The following is a 25,298-nucleotide window of genomic DNA, read 5'->3' on the forward strand; positions in this document are numbered from 1 at the left end:
AAACCGGAAGTTGTCTACTTTCGTCGGTAAAAAAAACTATCCACCCAATTGGCTGTGGGAAGATAATACTGACTAAAACGGAGTACAAATTGTTGTGTTTTTTTCCACATTGATAAATAGCTAATTTAACAAAGTTAAGGCATTCAACCTTATCAAATAGGTATAGCTTTATTTTGAAATATCCCCCTTTGTAAGTTTCCTGTTAAGTCGTCCAATTTGACAATACGTAACGCTACAACAGAAGGTTCGCCAGGTTGACGTGAAAGTACATCAAGTCGTCGTCTCGACACACGCAGGGATTAACAACACCGTCGTAAAGGAGCAGTTTGTTTTTTTGTTATGAGAAGAAGCGGCTGGTTGTCTTAGGACTGTGGTAATAACACTTTTTTGGCACTAATGCCCGCTAGAGAATGTTTGCTTGTAGCATGTAGCTAGCTTAACCGGCTAGCTTGTGTCAGTCCGCTCGTTTAAAGTGTTATAATTGTCTGGGAAACCAAAATTATTTCATGTATTGAACGCTTGAAAATGGGTTATATTGTTGCCAATGCCTTCAAAGTTTCGTTAATGCTCTACTTGTTTACATCTGTGGCCAGTTAATGGGCAAGCTACTTGGAAAATGTAGTAAGCAAATCTCCCAAGTTACTCTCCAATACAAGTAGCTAAGCTAATTGTAGCAAACTGCAAGACAAACTACACGGTAAAAGTAACTTGCTACATTTAACGATATATATATATGTGGGCGATATGGCCATTTATTAATATCTCGATATTTTTTAGTCCATGTCACGATACACGATATATATGTCGATATTTTTAGGCCATGTTACGATACACGATGTATATGTCGATATTTTTAGGCCATGTCACGATACACGATATATATCTCGATATTTTTAGGCCATGTCACGATACACGATATATAACTCGATATTTTTAGGCCATGTCACGATACTCTATGTTTTTAGGCCATGTCACGATACACGATATATATCTCTATATTTTTAGGCCATGTCACGATACACGATATATATCTCGATATTTTTAAGCCATGTCACGATACACGATATATAACTCGATATTTTTAGGCCATGTCACGATACTCTATGTTTTTAGGCTATGTCACGATACACGATATATATCTCGATATTTTTAGGCCATGTCACGATACACGATATATATCTCGATATTTTTAGGCCATGTCACGCACGATACACGATATATATCTCGATATTTTGCCTTGAATGAACACTTGATGCATATAATCACAGCAGTATGATGATTCTATGTGTCTACATTAAAACATTCTTCTTCATACCGCATTAATATATGCTTATTTTAAACTTTCATGCAGAGAGGGAAATCACAACTAAGTCTAAGTGTATTTATTAAACAGTTATTAAGCAGTGGCACAAACATTCATGTCATTTCCATGAATTGACCAACGTGGACCCCGACTTAAACAAGTTGAAAAACGTATTCGGGTGTTACCATTTAGTGGTCAATTGTATGGAATATGTACTGTACTGTGCAATCTACTAATACAAGTTTCAATCAATCAATCAATCAGTTTTGAATTTTTTGTTTAAAGTTAATATGCTGTAAAAAAAAACACCATACTATTAACCCCTAAAATCTACAGTGAACTATTTGATGGTGAAATTGCTTTGAAATCATAGTTCAAGCAGATATCTACAGCATTTGTTTTAACTTTAACCTCAACAATTGTTTGGAAAGTATGACGATACAATATTTGTTGTAATATTGAAAACATTTGCATTTTAATGCAATACCTAAATGTTTTCCCTGTCCAAAGGAAAAGAACAAATACATTTAGTAAGCAAAGACATGGTACCTTATTGACACATATTTTTTACAGGCCTTCAAGGACCATATCAAATGATCTATGGCGTCTGGTTTTACAGTAACAGTTGTCAATAAACAACAGTTGGCTTTATTTAAGTTTATGAATACTTATGAAAATGTTTGTTACACAGGCTAAACTGTCAGCACAATGGGCTCTAAAGTTGCTACTCTATAATCCTCTAGTGTGGTGTGGTTACTGTGTTCATCTATGTGTGTTTCCAGTCCACAGACCATGGCGGCGGTTCCTCCACTTCTACGGACCGACTCGGCCCGGGGAGAGTTTTCCCCCCTGAAGCATTTCGTGGTGGCCAAGAAGACGATCAGCGGCGTGTTCGAGCAGCTACTCAATTACGTGACGGAGACCTCGAAGTTTGTGGAGGGTAAGATGCCTTGCTTGGTCATCGTCTGTCAAAGGAGGGACACCATCTGTTGTTCTGCCAACCTTTTAGGAGGCAATGAAATAAGCGATTGTGCAAGAGTCATGACCTGTATGTGGCCGGGGCCATTTATTTACTCAATTCAAGATAATCATTTTTTTGTCGACTTTTTTGCTATGGGAATTTAGTCGCAGGTGTTTAAACAGGATCTTGTGTTTTTTTTTCAACAGAAACATGTGAGAACAAAGCTCTGGAGAAAATCGCAAGTCTGGATCAAAAGTTGGAGATCCAGGCCTATGCAGAGAAGCTTGCTGTCATCAAGGAGGTGCTGGCTCGCAGACACATGAAAGTGGCCTTTTTTGGCAGGTAAATGCACTCATAACCGCAATTTAATATAATATTCAAAGTCTGAAATTAGTGAGTAAACAGTCAAAGTAATCGGGATGCAGAATTGTTTTTTTTCCAAACCAAAAACTAATTTTTTTAAATGTAGATTTAATAATAATAATAATAATAATAGATTTTATTTGTAAAAAGCACTTTACATTGAGTAAACAACCTCAAAGTGCTACAGTGTATTAAAAAAATAAAAATAAAAAGATAATAAAAAAATAAATAAAAACTAGAACAGCCAAATAGCTAGAACTAGTATGCATATATCTAAAAAAAGGCTTTTTTAAAAAGAAGGGTTTTTAAGCCTTTTTTAAAAGCATCCACAGTCTGTGGTGCCCTCAGGTGGTCAGGGAGAGCGTTCCATTTAACTTTGGTTTATGCGCACCTCTCTTTGGGGCCGCTTCTTTAGCAGCTGGCGTTCAAAACACTGTCGTAGCGAAGCTGGCGTTTCAGGTGGCTATGTTGAAGTGTGATGGGTTTTTTTTCCCTTCTTTGCGAGATGTTTGCGGAACATTTGTGTTCCCCTTGAGCAGTGAAGAAGTCCCACACGGTCAACGCCATGTTTCTGTACAACCGTGCTTCCCAATTATTTTCTGTTAGCCCCCTCCCCCAAGGAAGAAGAAAACATTTACTCCCCCTTCCACTCTCTGTCGCAACTATAGATAGTATTATTTGTCTATAAAGTTGTTATAAGTACACTTCTGCATAACATTGTGTCAGGTTCAAACACTGATGACATCTATTAAACAAGACAAGTAAAAACAAGGAATTAAACAGAGACAGAATTAAATTTGGCTCAATTTGAGGAGAGACGTCTGGGCTGTACTCTTGTACAGTCTCCAGCACGCTCTGGCGAACGATTGTACGCCGCCTCTTTTATTTGGACTTTCCCTGATTACATGGCAACGGCTGTTTCTAAGGGACATGGGTCGTAAACAGCCATCGCCTTTGGTTACAGAACAGTTCAAAGAAAAGGTCGTAAAAGAGTTCACAGAAAAGGTCATAAAACAGTTCACAGAAAAGGTCGCCTGGAGGGGAGTCTGGTCCTGCTTCCTCTCCGCTTTTGTAGTTCTTGGGTCCAGACAATCTCCTTCTGTTGATTACAATACATGAAAGAAGCAGAACACTTTCATGTTGCTTCCCATCCTACACAGTGGAGTTTTACAAGCCTTCTGCTTGGTACGTTCAAAGACAGCTTTTGTCTGCTCGCCGAGAACTCATTGAAACACAAAGTTTTGTGAGAACTTAGATACAATTATTCTAACACATTTTGTCCTTTTTTAACATTAAAGAAAAAAACTTACCAAACAATGTTTTTAGTCTGCAACAGAAAATATTCAAAGTGCATCAATTTGCCTGAAATTAAAAAAATATACATCCATATTTAAACTATAAATTTTTTTTGACCAACTTGAATAATTTGATACTGAAACATAAAATTAAATAAACCCAATTTGAGATTGATCACCAATTTAGGAGCACAATATATAAAGCACTTTAACCTACAAAACAAAAATGAATAAAATGTTTTTTTTAATCGAAATGAAGTTGGTAGAGTGGCTGTGCCAGCAATCGGAGTGTTGCTGGTTACTGGGGTTCAATTCCCACCTTCTACCTTCCTAGGCACGTCCGTTGTGTCCTTGGGCAAGACACTTCACCCTTTGCCTCTGATGGCTGCTGGTTAGCGCCTTGCATGGCAGCTCCCGCCATCAGTGTGTGAATGGGTAAATGTGGAAATACTGTCAAAGCGCTTTGAGTACCTTGAAGGTAGAAAAGCGCTATACAAGTATAACCCATTTATCATTTATCATTTAAGTCAGGATTAATGGCTACTACAATGAGCACCTTTTGTAGTGCACAGCTTTTCGAAGCGGGTTTGAAGCATGATACTGATAAAGCATTTCCCCGGGGTCACACGTGCCCGCCCCACTGTTTGACAAGTTAAAGTACCAATGATTGTCACACACACAGTAGATGTGGTGAAGTTTGTCCTCAGTATTTGACCCATCCCCTTGTTCACCCCCTGGGAGGTGAGGGGAGCAGTGAGCAGCAGCGGTGGCCACGCCCGGAAAGCAGGAGTGCTTGAATTTTCTTAGAGTGCAGTACGGGTAATCTCGCTTTATTTGATAATAACAGTCATTTTAATGTAATTGGATTTACCTGTATGATGTCATAATTCCTAGTATTTATCATTGAACCCCTACAAAATATACTCCAGAAAATATATATTTATTTATTTATTTATTTATTTTATTTTTTTTTAAAAAAGAAAAAAAGGCTCCAGCTTCACGGAAGAAGTTCTCAGAGAGATTTGACTCCTTTTTCACTTTATTGACGTGAAGTCCTTAATGTGACTTTTTCTTAGATGCTACATAGTGGCGGAACATGGCTACACTGCTTATTGAATTCCGCATTTGTGCACTTCCAGGACGAGTAACGGTAAAAGCACAGTGGTCAACGCCATGCTGAGGGACCGCGTGCTACCCAGCGGTATTGGCCACACCACCAATTGCTTCCTGAGCGTGGAGGGCACCGATGAGGACAAGGCCTACCTCAAGACTGAGGGCTCGGACGAGGAGAAGAGCATCAAGGTCATTGTTTTCATACATCTGCAAATGCACTGCCTCCTTGAAGAGACACTCTAACAAATATGAGTCCGGAGCATACTTTATGGAAATATCCTTACATATTATTTTTGTTATCTTTATATTAAATCATTATCTTATTCCAACCCTTGTTGTGGGAAGCTTGTTATTGTTTCCTCCCTGGAAGCAAGACAACCAGTTTGACTTGATTAAATTATTAAAGCTGCATTTTTACACTGCTACAGGCAAAAATAATTGTATTTGGACGTTCAGTTTACTAAATTAACACTCATTACAGGGTTTCTGCGGGCCATCAAAACGCATTAAAAGTCATTAAATGAATTGTGTGAAAAAGCATTACATAGATAGATAGATAGTACTTTATTGATTCGTTCAGGAGAGTTCCTTCAGGAAAATTAAAGTGTATATATAAAGTGCACCTGTATATAAGCCGCACCCACTAAATTTTTATAAGAAACAAATATTTTTCTATATATTAGCCGCACCAGACTATAAGCCGCAGATATATACGTTATTTACACAGAAATATTTTGTTAATGTTTATTTACATACCTTTGTTGAATCCAAACGATGTCTGTAACAAGGCAGTAAAACGGTTGGTCAAACAAAACAGAAGTCATCGTTTTGGTGAATTTACGAAACTGAAGCAATACAAAAAAAAATTCATTCTAAGTTAATATTTAGTGTTAACATGTGCTCAATGTTTCCTTACCATTATTGCTATGTTGTCTATTACCATTATTGCTATGTTGTCTATTACCAATGTTGGTATATTCATTATTCCTACATTGTTGATACAAATTATTGTTACAGTGTAATAATTATTGTTACCTGTGGTAATGCCACTATGATACAACATCTGTATTATAATCCTTGAACAAAGTAAGAGTGAAACTCATGTGAATAATCACTGAATGGATAACTGGGGGTGGGGTTAAATAAGTTATCTTCTTCCCACTCCCTTCCAGGCAAAACAGGACAATCATGCATTACGTACTATGCATTACCTTTTGCACTATATTAATTTATATTATTATGTGTTGTCAACTTTGTACTTTTTTATGTCATTGCCTGAAATAAATAAATAAATGGAAAAAAAAAAGACTAAAAATATTACTAACAAAGACACTCGTAAACGTGTAAGCATGTTAGTGAATGCTAACGATGCTAGCTTCATTAGTACATACAAATATGCATGAAAACACTCCTACAGACATCACAAATGGGAAGGTTTAGTAAGTAAAAGGTGTTTTAGTTATATTGTAAAACTTGCTTGGAGGGATGAGTGAATAATCCATACGAGTAATAACGCTATGGATGGCTAGAAGACGGAACGGCACTTTTACTTCCGGTTGAAAGCTCAGTCTATACAAATATGCATGAAAACACTCCTACAGACATCACAAATGGGAAGGTTTAGTAAGTAAAAGGTGTTTTAGTTATATTGTAAAACTTGCTTGGAGGGATGAGTGAATAATCCATACGAGTAATAACGCTATGGATGGCTAGAAGACGGAACGGCACTTTTACTTCCGGTTGAAAGCTCAGTCTATACAAATATGCATGAAAACACTCCTACAGACATCACAAACGGGAAGGTTTAGTAAGTAAAAGGTGTTTTAGTTATATTGTAAAACTTGCTTGGAGGGATGAGTGAATAATCCATACGAGTAATAACGCTATGGATGGCTAGAAGACGGAACGGCACTTTTACTTCCGGTTGAAAGCTCAGTCTAAACAGAATGGCAATGCAGCACCTGCAGGCAGTGAACTCATCCCAAGAGATAACAACATAGCACAAACAATAACACACAAACAATAACCGAACCAGTTTTTCCAATTGGGGAAAAAACTGCCCTTCAAAATATGCAATATTTAAATAAATGATAAATGGGTTATACTTGTATAGCGCTTTTCTACCTTCAAGGTACTCAAAGCGCTTTGACAGTATTTCCACATTTACCCATTCACACACACATTCACACACTGATGGCGGGAGCTGCCATGCAAGGCGCTAACCAGCAGCCATCAGAGGCAAAGGGTGAAGTGTCTTGCCCAAGGACACAACGGACGTGACTAGGAAGGTAGAAGGTGGGAATCGAACCCCAGTAACCAGCAACACTCCGATTGCTGGCACAGCCACTCTACCAACTTCGCCACGCCGTCAATGAAGTGAAATTTTTGCGAACAAAGATTGAGTGCATTTTATTTTTGTTTGTTTACTCATTTATGATAATGAAGTTATTGACCTTCCAATTAAGAGTAAATAAATACAACAGTAATGAAAATATTTATTGCGTTTGAAAGGGTCACTTGCATTGTTATTATTATATATAATGATTACATTGGTGCTTCATTTGGCCAGTTATTGTAAACTTTTTAACTGTTCAACATAAATGCTAACAGTTTTGTCTACACAGACAATTGTATGCTTATGACTACACGTACAGTATAATAACCATCTGCAGTTGGACATGGACATTAAATTGCATTAAAAAGCATTAAATTAGATTTGCTGACACCTGCAGAAACCCAGGATTAACATATCCATCCATCTTCTCATTGTCTACCTGCTCACATGTTTACAGTCACAGGTAAGCCACAGCCTATCCTAAGACAAACACTCACTACGTTTCCATGCATGAAATCAGTCTGATTTCTCTAATAATTCAGCAATAAATAAGCATCCTACAATACATGAAAACACCTTAATTTGATCGTGTTTGGCTTTTGAGAAAATGCACCAGTCCCAGAAGCACGTACCGTTCAATAAAAACATAGGCAACATTTTGGTTAAAGAGGGGACTTTATTTGTTTCACAAATTAAAAGAACAGAACATTTTGAAGTGCATTGATTGGAGAGAAAAATAAACAGACATTTATTTAACAAGGTAGCCAAGGAAATGGAGAATGCCAGCTTCATTCGGACTATCGAACAAAACTGAGTGAGATGGAAGAGAAGCAATTGTATTAGGCAAAAAAGGAAACGTACACAAACCTCTTCACGCTAATTAGGGCTGTGCGATATGGACCAAAACTGACACCGCGCTATTTTTAGTTTAAAAACCCCTATCCGATATATACGGTATATTAAAAAAAACTTGCCTCAGTTTTTTATGACTGTTGAGAGTACTCAGTATTTTTGATGTAAGTAATAACGTAATGTGTTGTTTATTCTTTAAAAAGCAGTAGCTGGCCAAAGCATTGCTGACTTTGCGGTCGAAAAGTCGGCACGGCGCACCATATTTTTTTCAAGTTTGAAGGGCAGCGTGTCATTGTGCGTCATAGTGTGTCAGAGAAGCCTCCATAAACACGCAAGGGGCGGGCTGAGCTAAAGATGATGCCCTGTGCATCGCCTGTCAGGCGCAAAGAAGAGAAAACGGCCGTAACATAGGCACAGCAAAAGATACCGGTATGGCTACATTTGTGCAATTTAAACTCTGTAATCCGCATAAAAGGCAAGCTTGGACCCAACAATAGCATCCCTCATTCGAAGCGGTATCAGAGCACGAACTAAAAGTATTTCCTTTGGACTTGAAACTCCTTCCATCAATCTACGGAGATTATTGATTCAACTTTGAGACAATCAATAGTTTTCTTTCCATTCACTGTCCGGAAATTCCTTCAAAACAACTCTCTCCCACTAGTCTTTGCTTCACACCCGCATCCAATCCAGCAATCCGAGACCTCCTTGGTATTAGTTTCTTGTTCGTAGGGTAGTCTATGGTAATTTTTTGATGCTGTCTACTATTCAACATCAGCACAGCCATTGGAGACGTAATATTTGTAATCAGGTGCAACAAGAGCTAGGTTGTTTACTTGTAAGCAGCCGCAAAGATACCTTGTTTTGGTGTAATGTCATAGCTCAACTAGGAAAGCAACACATTAATCTATGCTAAAAGGAAACAAGCGCCCCCAGTGTACGGGAGGCACACGGCGTATGACCAATAGTCACATTTGAGAGTGTGCATGGAAACATAGTGACTCACACGCACATTAGTTTGTGCTTCTGCAACAGTCACTGAGCAAGGATGGACGCTCTGCCAGCTACATTTCATTAATATAGGAGTGACATGTCCATAAAGTTGTACGTTTAAAACCCAACAGACCGTAAACCAGCTGGCCCATGCCCTGCACATGGATGAGAGTCTGGACGCCGGCTGTCTGGTTCGTGTATTTTGGCCCAAGACCAAGTGCGCCCTGCTTCGAGACGACCTGGTGCTTGTCGACAGGTAAACAAATAGATGTTTTCGTATAAGGAAGAATCCATCCATCAATCCATCCTTTTTCTACCGCTTGTCCCAAGAATGTTTATTTGAATATGTTTAGTTTAGTTTAATCTTTATTTGAAGGGACAATGCACAGAAACATGAAGATCAAAGACAGATATGTTCTATACCAGATTATAGCTAAATAGCTAATTTCCATCTGCAGTCCCTGGCTGCCTAAATTAAAGGGATACAAAAATCATGCAATAAAATTATGACAATAAAATCATACTATAGCATGTAATCAAATTAACAAAAGTCATACAATTCCCTTCCATTGACACATACTTAATATACAATACAACCACACCTCATTTACATCATCACACAAAGACTATACATGCTCTTGTTCACATCTGTCATCATTTGCAAAAACAACCATGATTTTAACAGACACACCTCACAATTTACAACAAAAATGCTCTCATGGATAAATATAATACACATTAAGTTGATGTGTCAATCATAGTGCCCACCTTAGTGACCGTGTGAGCAGCTTTGATTTCTCCAGAGCCACTTTTTAACTTCAATTGTGAATGAAGAGTAATCTGTTAAACATTTCAAGTTTGTTGTGAGGTCGTTCCATTCCTTTATCGCTTTATATGAAAAGGCTGATTGTGCAAAAGATGTTTTACATCTGGGTACGCCACACTGCCCCCTGGTGGAGGCTCGTGTGTTTCTAGTTGTCACAGCAGATGTAAATTGGACAAAGTGCTTAAGTGGCGCTTGTGCAGTGTTATTTAGGATTGGATGGGCCATTCGTATTGCTGCTAATCTTTGAATGTTAGCTAAATTTAACAATCTATATTTTTGGAGAACTAAACAGTGATGGTGGTGTTGTGGTTTTCGGTCAAGGATTTTGAGCGATTGTTTGTCCAAAGTTTCCAATGTCAGTAAACAGATGGACAGGGCTTTAAAGTTATTTTTTAGGAAACATCGGACAGCACTTTTCCATAAATATTTAACACCAATACTGACATTTGTCAGGACAAATCTACACTTTTGTTTCACTCTTTCTTACCTCCAAATGTTTGGTATCGGCTTGATTAAAAAAAACATATCGTGCATCCCGAGTTGGTCAAACTGACACTTCATGTTTTTAAGGGATATGTTTTTGTCTGGTGGAATAATTGCCCTGTCATTTACCAGCCCAGGCACAGATGTCACATCGGAGTTGGACAGCTGGATAGACAAGTTTTGCTTGGACGCCGACGTCTTTGTGCTGGTGGCCAATTCCGAATCCACTCTCATGAACACGGTAATGACGGGTTCTCTTCTGTGTGGGTCCGTGTCCTCCTGTGTGAAGGGTGGTGCTAAGAATAAACAGGCTTACACTGACAGTCGCGGTCAGTTAGACCAGGGCTGTCAAACTTGTTTTCATTGAGGGCCACATGGCAGTTACGGCTGCCCACAAAGGACCTCTTTGTAACAATAATATAAAATTAACTAGAAAATCCCCGCAAAAATTACGAGTGGCCTGCTATCTGTGCTGTGAACCTCTGGCCCTGGGTCGATCAAAGCTAAAAACCAAGCATTAAACCAACCTGGAACCAATTAGCTTACTTGCAAGATGGCGATATTGATTGATTGATTGATTGAAACTTGTATTAGTAGATTGCACAGTACAGTACATATTCCTTACAATTGACCACTAAATGGTAACACCCGAATAAGTTTTTCAACTTGTTTAAGTCGGGGTCCACGTTAATCAATTCATGGTATATGTATTTCAATTCATGTATCAAAATCCATGATTTGTATGTTTATACGAAGGAAATTAGCATACATGCTAGCGTAAAACGTTAGCATGCTAATGTAGAATAAGTTACCATACATGAGTATGATTGCGCCATGTATCAAAATCCATGATTTGTAGGTTTATACGAAGGAAATTAATAAACATGCTAGCATAAAACATTAGCATGCTAATGTAGAAGAAGTTAGCATACTTGTATGATGGCACTAAGTATCAAAATCCATGATTTTTATGTTTAAACAAATAAAGTTGGCTAAAATGGTAGCACACAAACGTTATCATACAAACACGAGCATGCAAACATTGGAGAAGTTAACATACTCCCTAAGATGGTGCAAGGTATTAAAATCCAAGATTTTTAAGTGCAAACATACAAAAATAGCTAAAATGCTAACATACAAAGTTAGCATGCTAACTTAGAGATGAGTTAACATAGTTCTAAGAATGTGGCTAGTATGAAAATCACTGATTTTTCGGTGTAAACAAACAACATTTGTTAAAGTTTTCAAACGTTAGCATTCTAACATAGGAGAAGTTACCATAATCGTAAAATGGTGGCAAGTACCAGAAGCCATTGTGTAAACATACAAAATAAGTTAAAATGCTAGCATAGCAGTATCGAAAACCATGATATTACGCAATTATTTAATAATTATGTACTTTTTAAAAAATGCTAAAATTATGTGGCGGGCCAGTTCTGGCCTCCAGGCCCTGAGTTAGACACCTGTGAGTTAGACAGTTACACTGCCTTTGCTTGACTGGCTGATTAAATAAACTTTCCCTGCAATTATTATGAGTTAGTCAGTTATTACTGCTAGTTAACAACTCACATACAGTGTCCAGAAGCAGAAAGCAAGCAGTGTGGTTATTTCTAACCTGGTGGCAGCTTGCAGCATGTGACTGACTGCCCAGGCATTCACGCAATGTGGATCTTGAGCTGGCAGTAGCTATTCACACACACACATTCCTTTCCACGTCGGTCTGTGATATGGAATGATGTAATTACATGTTCTAAACACACTTCTGCAGAGACCTGCCATGTTCAATAACACTGTCCATCTCACACTTGCTGTCATCTAGGAAAAACACTTTTTTCACAAAGTGAACGAGCGGTTGTCAAAGCCCAACATCTTCATCCTGAACAATCGTTGGGACGCCTCGGCCAATGAGCCCGAGTACATGGAGGATGTAAGTGACTCTCTTCATTGCTACTGCTAACGTCAAAGTCAGCCTGGTTTACTGGTTTGAAAGTCAACACCCACATGTGATTCGCTAGGTGAGGAAGCAGCACACAGATCGTTGTGTGAACTTCCTGGTGGAGGAGCTGAAGGTGGTGGACCGCGAGCAGGCACCCAACCGCATCTTCTTCGTGTCCGCCAAAGAGGTGCTCAACTCGCGCATGCATCGAGCACAGGGCATGCCCGAGACAGGTGAGCACGCAGACCCTGTGCTTTGATTAATTTAGTCCTTCTAGTTACTTCTAGGGATGCACGATATTTGTTTTCAAGCCAATAATGACAACTTCCTGTTTCTCACAGCTGATAACTTACTTATACACTTTTATTTATGAAATGTAGATTTCACTGTAGTCACTGTAGTCTCGGCAGCTGGTCTTGGGGCAGGAGGCGTCTTCATAGGCTTTCAAAACATCATTCTGGCGTTTAAGGTGGCTGACCAGGTTTGATGTGCTGAAGTGTGAAGTTTTTTTTTCCCTCCTCGCGGATTGTTTGCAGAACAGTTGGTGCCACAAGATCAACGCCGTGTTTGTGTACAACGAGCTCACGGGAAGTTTACAACAGGCTTTCGGCACGTAGTAGAAGGTTTTGACTGAGGATTTGCTCACCCTCAGCCCCCTACAGCACAGTTGGGGATGTAACGATTAGAATCAGAATCAGAATCTGAAGAGTTTTTAATGCCAAGTGGAGGGTGCCTACGGGCCAGTTCTGTAATCACGGTGTGATAATGAGTGAACAGTAGCTGCACTATGTCAACCACTACAGTACCAATGACCTTAGTAGTCCTGAAAAAGTCCAACCTTGTAAAACCAATCCATTAAAAAAAAGGTTCTTCACTTCACATCAAAACGTGAGCAATGTTGCATTTCATTCACCAGGTGGCGCTCTGGCTGAAGGCTTCCAGGAGAGATTGAAGGAGTTCCAGAGCTTTGAGAGGAGGTTTGAGGTCTGTGTGTGTGTTGACATCATCTCAGTTGAACAGTGTGACACCCCTCCTGTTTGAAAACAGAGAGACAAGTCAACATGTTTGTTAAAACTCCCAGCTTGTAAAACATGAGGTAGAAAATGGAAGGGGGTCTCCAGTAGGACAATCTTACGTGGAACAAGTTCTTTCCAGCTTCCTCCATCGAGCACCTCTTCAAACAGGCTGGCTTGATCACGGTGCTTATTCTCTCAACCTGCGTCTTCATTGTTGAAGTCTAGATTCACTAAGGCGAGGGCTTCTGTTGATTTGCTTTCTTATCTTGATTTCGTTCTGTTATTTGTTCAAGCTTCCAAGGTGTATTTCATCCTTGTTACACCAGGAAAGTCAGCAAATATTCCATGTACAGTAGATCCCCGCTATTCTCACTTCGAGACGTCCCGCAAATAATAGATGCAGACATAACAAATACTCTCTGAGCCAGGTGTGTCCAAACTACGGCCGACGTCTTCAATTTGGCCCGCAATACGGCAAAAGTTAAATAAGCAACATTGCCCACACTTTATACGACTGCCCTTGATATTGCCATTTTGTTGCCATCATGTGGATATTGCGAGTAATTCAAGTCAATGACTGTTAATAAAGCTCTGGTTAGAACTATGCATAGCATTCACTTATATAACCCACTGCAACCAACCTTCCCCAATCATGGTGAAAAAAAAAATGTAACCAACACGAAATGTCAACAGACATGTTCACACAACACATACTTTTGTGGATATTATTTAAAAAAAAATGTCCACGCACCATAAAAAATTCAAAATGACACCCATTTAAAATCCAATAGACAGCATGATGGGAATAATGCAAAACTCTCTCCACACTTATCCATGTTTGCCGCATTTTAGTTGCTTTATTTTTCTGATTGATTACAAAACTTTAAAGAGGTTGTCAGGAAAGTAAACAAGTTAGGAGTCCAACTTTCACATACTTTTAATGTCTATTTATATTAATTATTAATTATATATCCATTATTTTCATTTAATATGTACACATATATATGTATAGGATATATATAAATATATAGTTACTTTACATGTAGTCAGCCTTCGGCCCGGGACAACATTTTTTTTTAGCCCAATGCAGCCCCTAAGTCAAAAAGTTTGTACACCCCTGCTCTTGATTGATTGATTGAAACTTTTATTAGTAAATTGCACAGTACACTGCATATTCCGTACAACTGACCACTAAATGGTAACACCCGAATAAGTTTTTCAACTTGTTTAAGTCGGGGTCCACGTTAATCAATTTATGGTAAGCCTTCTGATATGCCCACAAACTTATTAAAGACATTTTAAATTGTAAAATCTATAACCGATAATGAAAGATGATCCATAGTTGGAATGGAAGTCACCGTCTTACTTTCCCGTCTTACCTTTTGTCTCTTGTAGCGCCGCCTTCTTCCCCCCTAAAGCTGCTAGTGGCAATACGCTGCTTTGTTGGCCACTTGGCAGCAGTCTGAGATGACGCAGAGTCGCGTCTTCATAATCCACACTGCTTGCCTGTTACTAGGCATGGCTACTTAATCAGGCACTTTTTTTCCGGCACCGATCGAATCCCCCTGGTCACGTAAACTCCAAAGATGCCATGTTACCCCGGTTGCCGACTCGTCGCACTTAAGCACTTGGCAATCACTCCAGCAGCACTGAGAGCGGACTCAGCCAAACTACCCCTGGGTAATGTTGCAATTTTCAATGCCAACAAAGAAGCTGACTCAAAAAAACACTCCAGTAAATTAAGGCTCCACTTTTCATAAAATACGCTAGCTGGAAGCTAATATACATTGGATTTGCTATAGACATGCTAATGATGAGCAGTAGAAATTTTAAATGGAGATTTTTAACACCTAATAATGTGTTAATGAAAACTACAAATAAGATGAATGTTACAATCAAACAGCTAGTGTGTTATAAGCAGTGTTGGGTTAGTTACTGAAAACCAGTAACTAGTTACAATTACTAGTTACTTTATTTCAAAAGTAACTCAGTTACTAACTCAGTTACTTACACCAAAAAGTAATGCGTTACTGTGAAAAGTAACTATTTAGTTACTTCTTTTTCCCCCCCTTTTTTTTAAGGCTCCCATTAATGCCCTTTTAGCCTTCATTTCAGTACTGTTATTGCACTGGAGAATAATACCATCTGTTGATCAACTTGACATGCATTTGCATCACTGAACTCAGAAAGCAATGTGGTCTACATACAACACACAAAGACAAAGATATGTTTCAAAGGGCCAATTTATTTCAGGCCAGAAAAAATTGACAAAACTATTTTAAATAGCTGCAACATAATGGCACTTTAACTTTAACTCTAAGTAGATAGGATCTTTGATCCAAGACACAACTTACATTTAACTAAAATGTTATTTTCTTTGTGCTCGACAAAAGAAAAGTATTGAGAATGTCTCCATGTTAAAAAACTCGACTTCTGGCTTCGCCATGATGTCTTGTTAGTTGTTATGAGAGTAGCGTATGTGTGTGTGTGTGGCCCTTTAAGATATGACAGCATGAGAGGTGAGTGACGTCAGTGAGTGAGTGGGCGAAAGAGGTGAGGGAGCGGCGACAGTGAGTGCGTGTAGGTGCTCTAGCTTGGTGGATGGCTGCGTGCAATAAAGTCACAAAGTTGCAACAAACCGCCGGGCTCGTCATTCACCCTCAGCTGTAAAGACCCTCTTCCGGGTAAAGTGAAGGTTGTTAGACCCGAAGTACGGTTCTGGAGGAACGTCTCCCCTGCGTGGAGGCGTGCTTTCTGTGGGTGGGGGAAAGCACGCCTCTTCTTTTCCACCGGAGCGCTCCAATAAAGCACACTCAGATCTTCAGTTTCTAGCCGATACTACATACAAATAACGTAAAATAACGCAGTAACGCATCATGCAGTAACGGTAACTGAGTTACTGTATATAAAAAAATAACGCGTTAGATTACTAGTTACCGCCGAAACTAACAGCGTTACAGTAACGCGTTACTTAGTAACGCGTTACTTAGTAACGCATTAGTCCCAACACTGGTTATAAGTTATAAATACAAAACCTAAAACCAGTGAAGTTAGCACGTTGTGTAAATGGTAAATACAAACGGAATACAATGATTTGCAAATCCTTTTCAACTTATATTCAATTGAATAGATCGCAAAGACAAGATATTTAATGTTCAAACTTTTCGTATATTCAGCGCTGGAATGCGGTGGAAACTGACACATTGACTTCAATAAAAGCGGAAAGAGTCTGCCGGCGCGTGTGTGCCGGTCCGCGGCCGTTTCGGATTTAGTAGAAATTCTGGATAAGCGGTGATCTGCTGTATAAAATGTTTTCTTATTCTTTGACTGTATATTTGGTTGTATTCATTTAACTGGTTTTTATAATTTTGCTGAAGTGTCACCATCACGTTACGGCGACTTTCCACTAACGGGCTGTGGCGGGACGTGCGAGACGCACGCTCTGCTGCTGCCATTCCACACACACACCCTGCATTTTTTTAAGTTCCGCAGCAGCAGGCGTGTGAGAACGTCTCGCCTCCTCTTGGCTCTCCTGCCGGCAGCCCCGGCAAAGGTCCCAGTAACGTGTGTGTGTGTGTGTGTGTCACGGCCTCGCAGGAGTGTATCTCGCAGTCAGCAGTGAAAACTAAGTTTGAGCAGCACACTATCAGGGCCGAGCAGATCACAGAACAAGTCAAGTGCATCATGGACGCCATCAACATCGAGGCGGCGGAGAAGAGGTGAGTGGCGTGCGTTGTGCTGATGTGTTAGTAGCAGAGCTTTGGCAGGGAGTGAATGTGGAATTCATGAAGAGGTACAGTAGGAGAAGTGCTTCTCGCTGACTTCAGACCAGTGTATAAATGCTTTGTTTCTACTTCCGGGGGGCGCTTCAGAGTTGCCGCACTGGAGGATCGAGAATATCAGATGGACCGACTGGATTTTGTGCGAACTCAGCTCAGGCTGCTGATTGATGACATCAATAAGAAGATCAAGGCCATCAGTGAGGATGTGGAGTCTCAGGTAGTGTTAGTCCAAGCCTAGGAAGCACCAGCACATGAACAACCATGCCATGTGATCATGCCATCTGCAGGTGTCCAACGCCATGGGGGAGGAGATCTGCCGCCTGAATGTCATTGTTGATGAATTCCACGCCGACTTCCACCCGTTGCCTCATGTCCTCAAGCTCTACAAGTCTGTAAGTCAAGGCCTCGTCACAACAAACTGTTCCTTCAACATAGGGTTGGACCACCATACTTTTTCAGCAGGCGAGCTACTTTTTAAATGACCAAGTCGAGGTGATCTACCTCATATATATTGCTCATTTCCTGTTAACAACAGCTTACTTCCTGCTGTAACGTGCTTCCAGCTACACTTTTTAAACTCTACTAAGCACTCATTTCTTCTCTTGTTTCAAGCTAGCTTAGCAATTAGCATGCCTTCTTGTCTGCCCTTGCTTGTTCTTACTTGTAAAAGTGTACAGCTCCACTAATGGACATTGGAGTGTTACTTTCAAAGGTGTACAGCTCCACTAATGGACATTGGAGTGTTACTTTCAAAGGTGTACAGCTCCACTAATGGACATTGGAGTGTTACTTTCAAAGGCAAAATTAAAGTATTGCTAGAAACATATTTTTATATGGGACTTTATTGTATTATATGTATAGTACATGTTCCAAAAAGAAAAAATACATAAAACACCACCAGAATTAGAGATATTACAAGTCAAAGTGATGAAGCTTAGTGTTACGCTCATGACTTGGTGTAACTAAACATTACCCTATAAGATGAAGGCAATTGCATTTTATTGATATTTGAAATGTATTCAATGTTTATAAATGAATATTTAAATATACTAAATGTAAAAAAGGGAATAAATATTCAAAATAAGATCATTAAATGAAATTAGTTTGGTTACGCCATCATGAGCGCAACACAAGGTTGTAAAAGTTTCAACTACAATTCTAAATAAGATGTCAAAAGCAAACTGAAATTAAATACACACATCTTAAAGATTGATCAATACCTATTTAAATTTAGTAATACATAAATATGATGATTTATCAAAATATAAAAGAAATATACCTGAACAGAACGCTCATGATGGTTACACCAAAAAGTAACGCTATGAATCGTGTTTTTCCAAGTTTTTGGGGCGTTTTTATGCTATTTCCAAGCATCTCCTTTTTATTATTACTGATTTTAAATGGTCAAACTAATGCTTATTATATATGCATGCCCTAGTAAACAAACAAAAAAGTCATATTTATTTGGATTGTTACATTTTGAAGTACATTTGTGCAGGTTGTTGCGAATGTACCCATTGCCAGAGCTGTACACAAAATGTTTATCCTCCAGTCCTCCAGTGATAATAATACTTTGTCTGCAATGGAAGTGATGATTATTAACTCAGCGGCATATAAACATACACAGTTAGCCACCTCTGTCAGCTGAGGGAACAAAACCAAAAAAAAATCAAGTATCACAAAATCGGCGTATGTGATCGGCATTGAAAGACATTGGCGATACATGCTTTTTTCACAGAAATGTGCTGATACTGTTTAGCACATCCCTATGTTTGGCTTATTGGCAAATAGCAAAATGATGCCATATTGTGTCTTTGTGAAATGTTCCCGTCAGTGTGCGCCTTTATCCTAACCAAATCCTTCAGAGGCGGTATAGCTCGGTTGGTAGAGTGGCCGTGCCAGCAACTTGAGGGTTCCAGGTTCGATCCCCACTTCCGCCATCCTAGTCACTGCCGTTGTGTCCTTGAGCAAGACACTTAACCCACCTGCTCCCAGTGCCACCCACACTGGTTTAAATGTAACTTAGATATTGGGTTTTACTATGTAAAGCGCTTTGAGTCACTAGAGAAAAAGCGCTATATAAATATAATTCACTTCACTTCATTGGAGACTCTAAATCAGTGGTTCTCAAACTGGTACACAGACTCCATCTAGTGGTACGCCAAAGAATCACTTGATTAAAGTACAGTGTTTTGTTTTCCTATGTTCAAACACGGTTACTGTTCAAACTGTAATGTTACAGTAACAAAAATATTCAATAAACCTCTGCCTTGTTTTTAATGAATACTTAGGCCTACTGCGCTACTGTATTTTAATGTTGTCATTATGGTGGTGCTTGCAGAGACACGTGTTTTCTGAGGTGCGACTTGGTGAAAGAAGTTTGACAACCACTGGTTTAAATTGTCCATTGTGCGGACCCTCCTCTCAGCTGGGATAAGCTCCAGCTCACTTGATGAGGACAATTAGCACAGACAATGTACTCCTGACCTTTTGACCTTTGGTGTTTTGTGTTTGAAGGCGCTGCTGAGCTACGTGGAAGAAGGGATGGGCAAGAACTTGGCCTTCCGCTGCTCGGCGGCTGTCAACGCCTCCGTCCAATCAACTCAGAGATATATGACAGGTGCTTTTCTCATCTGTCACGGCAGCGCGTGTGTGACAGTAACGTGGAGCCAAAGCAATAATTTACCGTAAATTCCGGACTATAAGCCCCTACTTTTTTTCCGACGCTTTAAACCCGCGGCTCATAAAACGGTGCAACTTATTTATGGATTTTTCTTCGCTGACGGCCATTATGCAAATAGTTAAAAACAAACAAGTAAACACTGAAAAGGTGTGTTATTGTTAGTGCTATGGCACCATTTTTTGGACAAGTTCACTCACTACAGGGGCTGCAGTGTCCTCCCACGTAGTGTTTTGAAGTTTAGAAGTGCCCTTCCGTCTTCTAGCCCTGGGGTTCCTAAACTTTTTGACCTCAGGGCCTAACTTTTCCACTCCTGAGGTGCCAGGGGCCCACTTAAGTATTCACACTGAATTACTTATTTTACTCTTGTTTTTATTCTTAGTCAATAATTATATGTAACCGACTTAAAGTCCAGCAGCTACACAACCTTGTCAAATGATATGAAAGCATGTGTTTATCACTAATATTATTATTTTAACACACAAACGTTTGGCTTAGGTCAGGCTGATTACAAAAATAAGTACCAGGGAAGAAAGGGACTCCTATATAAAAGATGAAGAATCAGAATCAGAAATATTTTATTAATCCCCAAGGGGAAATTAAAATTTTCAGCACAATCCCATTCAAGATCAGACAAACATTACAGGGAGACAGAACAGGATCGCTGACGGGTCTGCCAACTTCCGGCGCCCCTTACAAAAAAGGTGAGAAACAGGTAAACGCTGGGGAGGGAGGGTGAGAAAAAATAAATTAAAAAATCGGTCAATAAATGTGCAAAAAACTATGGAGTGCTAAATCAATAATAAATAACAATAAATATGTTTCTTAACTAATCTGTCAATTAAATTAAAATTAAAATACAGCTTCACCACTCTAGTCATATTTTTTGTGCTTATTAAACTTGTAATTACTGCCACAAGTGGTGGAAATGTGTATTACAACTGAGTACAGCTGTGGCCCATATGGAGCAAAGCTTAAAACATTTTTTTTTTGGCTGCCCAGCAATGGGTCCCAGCCCTATGGTTAAGAAACATTGTTCTAACGGTCCATAACGTATCTACTCATATGGATTCTTCATTCATCACTCCAAGCAACCTTTGTAAGTTTTACAATATAACTAAAACAATTCTCACTCACTAAAGCGTGCCATGTGTGACGTCTGTAGGAGTGTTTTCATGCATATTTGTACGTGCTATCGTAATGTAATCAAGCTAGCGTCGTTAGCATGAGCTAATATGCTAACACATGTACGAGTGTCTGTGTTAGTATTATTAACTTACCGTATTTTTCGGAGTATAAGTCGCTCCGGAGTATAAGTCGCACCGGCCGAAAATGCATAATACAGAAGGAAAAAAACATATACAGTATAAGTCGCACTGGAGTATAAGTCGCATATTGTGGGGAAATGTATTTGATAAAAGCCAACACCAAGAATAGACATTTGAAAGGCAATTTAAAATGAGTAAAGAATAGTGAACAACAGGCTGAATAAGTGTACGTTATATGAGGCATAAATAACCAACTGAGAACGTGCCTGGTATGTAAACGTAACATATTATGGTAAGAGTCATTCAAATAACTATAACATATAGAACATGCTATACGTTTACCAAACAATCTGTCACTCCTAATTGCTAAATCCCATGAAATCTTATACGTCTAGTCTCTTACGTAAATGAGCTAAATAATATTATTTGATATTTTACGCTAATGTGTTAATAATTTCACACATAAGTCGCTCCTGAGTATAAGTCGCACCCCCGGCCAAACTATGAAAAAAAACTGCGACTTACTGTATAGTCAGAAAAATACGGTACATTCTTTTTGTATTGTTTCAGTTTCACAAATTCCTCAGTAAATTCACCAAAACGTCACCGTGGAGTTATTGATTCTGATTGTCCGAAGCGGCCAATATACAGAAAAAAATATTTTTTCTAAAATATAGTGGGTGTGGCTTAAACACCGGTGCGCTCTCTAGTCCGAATAATATGGAAGTTTAATCATGTTATAAAAAGTGTCGTCCTTTCTTCCGTTTAGAGAGCATGTTACCTTTGCTACCCGCCGCCTGCCACGCCCAAGTCCACCTGCTGGTGCCCAACAGGAAGTTGGACCTGAGTTATGACCTCAACTGCGCCTCGCTGTGCAGCGACTTCCAGGAGGACATTGCATTTCGCTTTTCCATGGGCTGGACGGCGCTGGTGCACCGCTTCCTGGGCTCCGTCAACGCCGAGCGAGCCCTCAAGCTGGTGGACCAGAAGATCCAGGTAGGCTGAGGCCACGCCTCCCAGCAAGGTGTGTCGCAGGTCACGTGACGTACTTTGTCTCGCAGGCTTCGCTGCCAGCGTCCACGCCCTCCTCGGGACCGCCTTCCACCGTAGCGCAGCCCAACCACGACACGGCGCTGGCAACTCAGGAAGACTTGATGGTCGCCATGGCAACCAACGTGGCTTCGATCACCTCCCGCACGTCGATGAGCGCCATCGTGGTCGGAGGAGTGGTACGTCGTTAGCCACACACTCGCACGTCAGCAGCGGCTGTCACGTAATGTGTGTGCAGGTGTGGCGCACGCTCGGCTGGAGGCTGATCTGCATGATGGCGTCCCTCTACGGCCTGCTGTACCTGTATGAGAGACTCACCTGGACCACCAAGGCCAAGGAGCGCACCTTGAAGCGGCAGTTTGTGGACTACGCCACCGACAAGCTGCAGCTCATCGTTAGCTTCACCAGCGCTAACTGTAGCCATCAAGTGCAGCAGTAAGGCAGTATAGTTCTATTTCATACACTTTATCAATATTAATAACCAACATACACTTTATGTCAATATTAATAACCAACATACACTTTATGTCCATATTAATAACCATCATACACTTTATGTCAATATTAATAACCAACGTACACTTTATGTCAATATTAATAACCAACATACGCTTTATGTCAATATTATTAATCATACACTTTGTCAATATTAATAACCAACATACACTTTGTCAATATTAATAATCAACATACATTTTATGTCAATATTAATAATCATACACTTTGTCAATATTAATAATCATCATACATTTTATGTCAATTTTAATAATCAAAATACACTTTATGTCAATATTAATAACCAACATACACTTTATGTCAATATTAATAATCATACACTTTATGTCAATATTAATGATCATCATAAACTTTATGTCAATAATAATAACAAACATACACTTTATGTCAATTTTAATAAGCAACATACACTTTATGTCGATATTAATAATCAACATACACTTTGTCATTAATAACCAACATACACTTTGTCAATATTAATAATCAACATACACTTTATGTCAATATTAATAATCATCATACACTTTATGTCAATATTAATAACCAACATACACTTTGTCAATATTAATAATCAACATACACTTTATGTCAATATTAATAATCATCATACACTTTATGTCAATATTAATAACCAACATACACTTTGTCAATATTAATAATCAACATACACTTAATGTCGGTATTAATAATCAACATACACTTTATGTCAATATTACTAATCAACATAAACTTTATGTCAATATTACTAACCAACATACACTTTATGCCAATATTCATGATCATCATACACTTTATGTCAATATTAATAACTAACATACACTTTGTCAATATTAATAATCATCATACACTTTATGTCATTAATAACCAACATACAATTTATGTCAATATTAATAATCATCATACATTTTATGTCAATATTAATAATCAACATACACTTTTTCAATATTAATAATTATCATACACTTTGTCAATATTAACTCTTACTAAGAAAAATCTATTTTACAAAAAAAAGTTGTATCCAAGAAGTCGTTTGACTAAAATAAATTGGTAAATTTAAAATGACAAAACTATTTCTAAATGTACTTATGTTACTATTTTATTTGTATTAATAATAGTATTTTTTGTTGTTTGGTTTCTGTGACATTAATAATACTTGTTAATTTATTCATGTTTTTTTGTTGTTGTGCAGGAACACAAACACAACTTAAGTCTCCTTAAGAGAACTTCTGCCAACGCACACGTACACACACTTTCACTTTGGCAGCCGCTTGATGCGTAAATAAATGAGTGAATGAGGAGTGAATAAATGAGTGAATGAGGAGTGAATACATTAGTGAATAAATGAGGAGGGAATAAATGAGTGTGATGTTTTGTTTCCAGGGAGATGATGACAACTTTCAGTCGATTGTGTCAGCAAGTGGATCAAACCCAAAAAGAACTGGAGGAAGAAATCCTTCGGCTGACAGCAAAAGTCAACCAACTGGAGACTGTGCAGAAGCAGTCCAAGACTCTGAGGTCAGTAGTGCTTCCTTATTAGTAGTAATATATTCATATTGACCAGGGGAAATGATTGGTTTCCATGCTTCAAACATCAAAAAGTTATTATCAACTCCTCTGTTGTGTGTGCTTTGTTTTGTTTTGACAATGAGTGTGTTAGTGTGCGTGTTCACAATGTGTGTGTTTTCACAATGCGTGTGTGTGTTTTTACACAATGTGTGTGTGTTTGCAGGCACAAAGCGAGTGAGTTGGAGCGACAGCTGGAGACTTTTTCCAAGCAATATTTGCAACTCTGAAGATGTCACTTCTTGTTGACAGAAGAAAAGGACGATGAAGGCTATTAACTAACTAGCACTAACCAACTAACTATCTGGGTGCTACTCTTACACACCAATTAACATGCATCAAAGTGTGCGTGAGTATGATTTGTGTGTGCGTGTGTTGCTGACGCAGCAATGTTTAGTTCTTTGTAGAAATCACTCGATTAAAGTCTCCTATTTTCTTATCTACTCAATGGCAGAGAGTATCAGGCCACTAACTTGTTGTGACAATTTTACAGGAAAAGAGGAAATGTAGAAAGTCAGAATAAAAGTTGGATTATGGGGGAAAACATGCAAAGTAAAGAAATATTTCAGGAGTTTTTTTTTTAACCAAGAAACTATCGAGTTTTTCGGACTATAAATCGCTCTGGAGTATAAGTCGCACCGGCCGAAAATGCATAATAAAGAAGTAAAAAAAACATAAGTCGCACTGGAGTATAAGTCGCATTTTTTTGGGAAATGTATTTGATAAAAGCCAACACCAAGAATAGACATTTGATAGGCAATTTAAAATAAATTAATAATAGTGAACAACAGGCTGAATAATTGTACGTTATATGAGGCATAAATAACCAACTGAGAACGTGCCTGGTATGTTAACGTAACATATTATGGTAAGAGTCATTCAAATAACTAGAACATATAGAACATGCTATACGTTTACCAAACAATCTGTCACTCCTAATCGCTAAATCCCATGAAATCTTAT

General features: G+C 38.9%; 1 protein-coding gene across 1 annotated transcript; it reads left to right on the forward strand.

Moving 5' to 3' along the window:
* The first annotated feature begins 53 nt into the window (after nucleotides 1-53).
* mfn1b (mitofusin 1b) lies at nucleotides 54-24,975 on the forward strand. The gene is made up of 18 exons (XM_062027834.1): nucleotides 54-373; nucleotides 2,086-2,243; nucleotides 2,471-2,606; nucleotides 5,062-5,224; nucleotides 9,347-9,471; nucleotides 10,657-10,765; nucleotides 12,344-12,451; nucleotides 12,540-12,693; nucleotides 13,377-13,444; nucleotides 17,074-17,195; nucleotides 17,349-17,475; nucleotides 17,546-17,650; nucleotides 19,776-19,878; nucleotides 21,976-22,202; nucleotides 22,268-22,435; nucleotides 22,495-22,691; nucleotides 24,153-24,287; nucleotides 24,502-24,975. Exons 2-18 carry the CDS (start codon nucleotides 2,096-2,098, stop codon nucleotides 24,563-24,565), a joined length of 2,259 nt encoding a protein of 752 aa, XP_061883818.1. The 5' UTR covers nucleotides 54-373; nucleotides 2,086-2,095; the 3' UTR covers nucleotides 24,566-24,975.
* The last annotated feature ends 323 nt before the right edge of the window (nucleotides 24,976-25,298 follow it).

This window comes from Entelurus aequoreus, linkage group LG19 (assembly GCF_033978785.1).
Source record: "Entelurus aequoreus isolate RoL-2023_Sb linkage group LG19, RoL_Eaeq_v1.1, whole genome shotgun sequence".
In the NCBI taxonomy this organism is placed as follows: domain Eukaryota; kingdom Metazoa; phylum Chordata; class Actinopteri; order Syngnathiformes; family Syngnathidae; genus Entelurus; species Entelurus aequoreus.

Excerpts from the sequence above, each read along its gene's own strand:
- mfn1b (XM_062027834.1), top strand. The coding sequence starts at position 2,096 with ATGGCGGCGGTTCCTCCACTTCTACGGACCGACTCGGCCCGGGGAGAG. Across the intron at positions 17,196-17,348 it reads ATCGAGGCGGCGGAGAAGAG|AGTTGCCGCACTGGAGGATC; the intron begins GTGAGTGGCGTG and ends GGGGCGCTTCAG. Across the intron at positions 22,692-24,152 it reads TGTAGCCATCAAGTGCAGCA|GGAGATGATGACAACTTTCA; the intron begins GTAAGGCAGTAT and ends TTTTGTTTCCAG.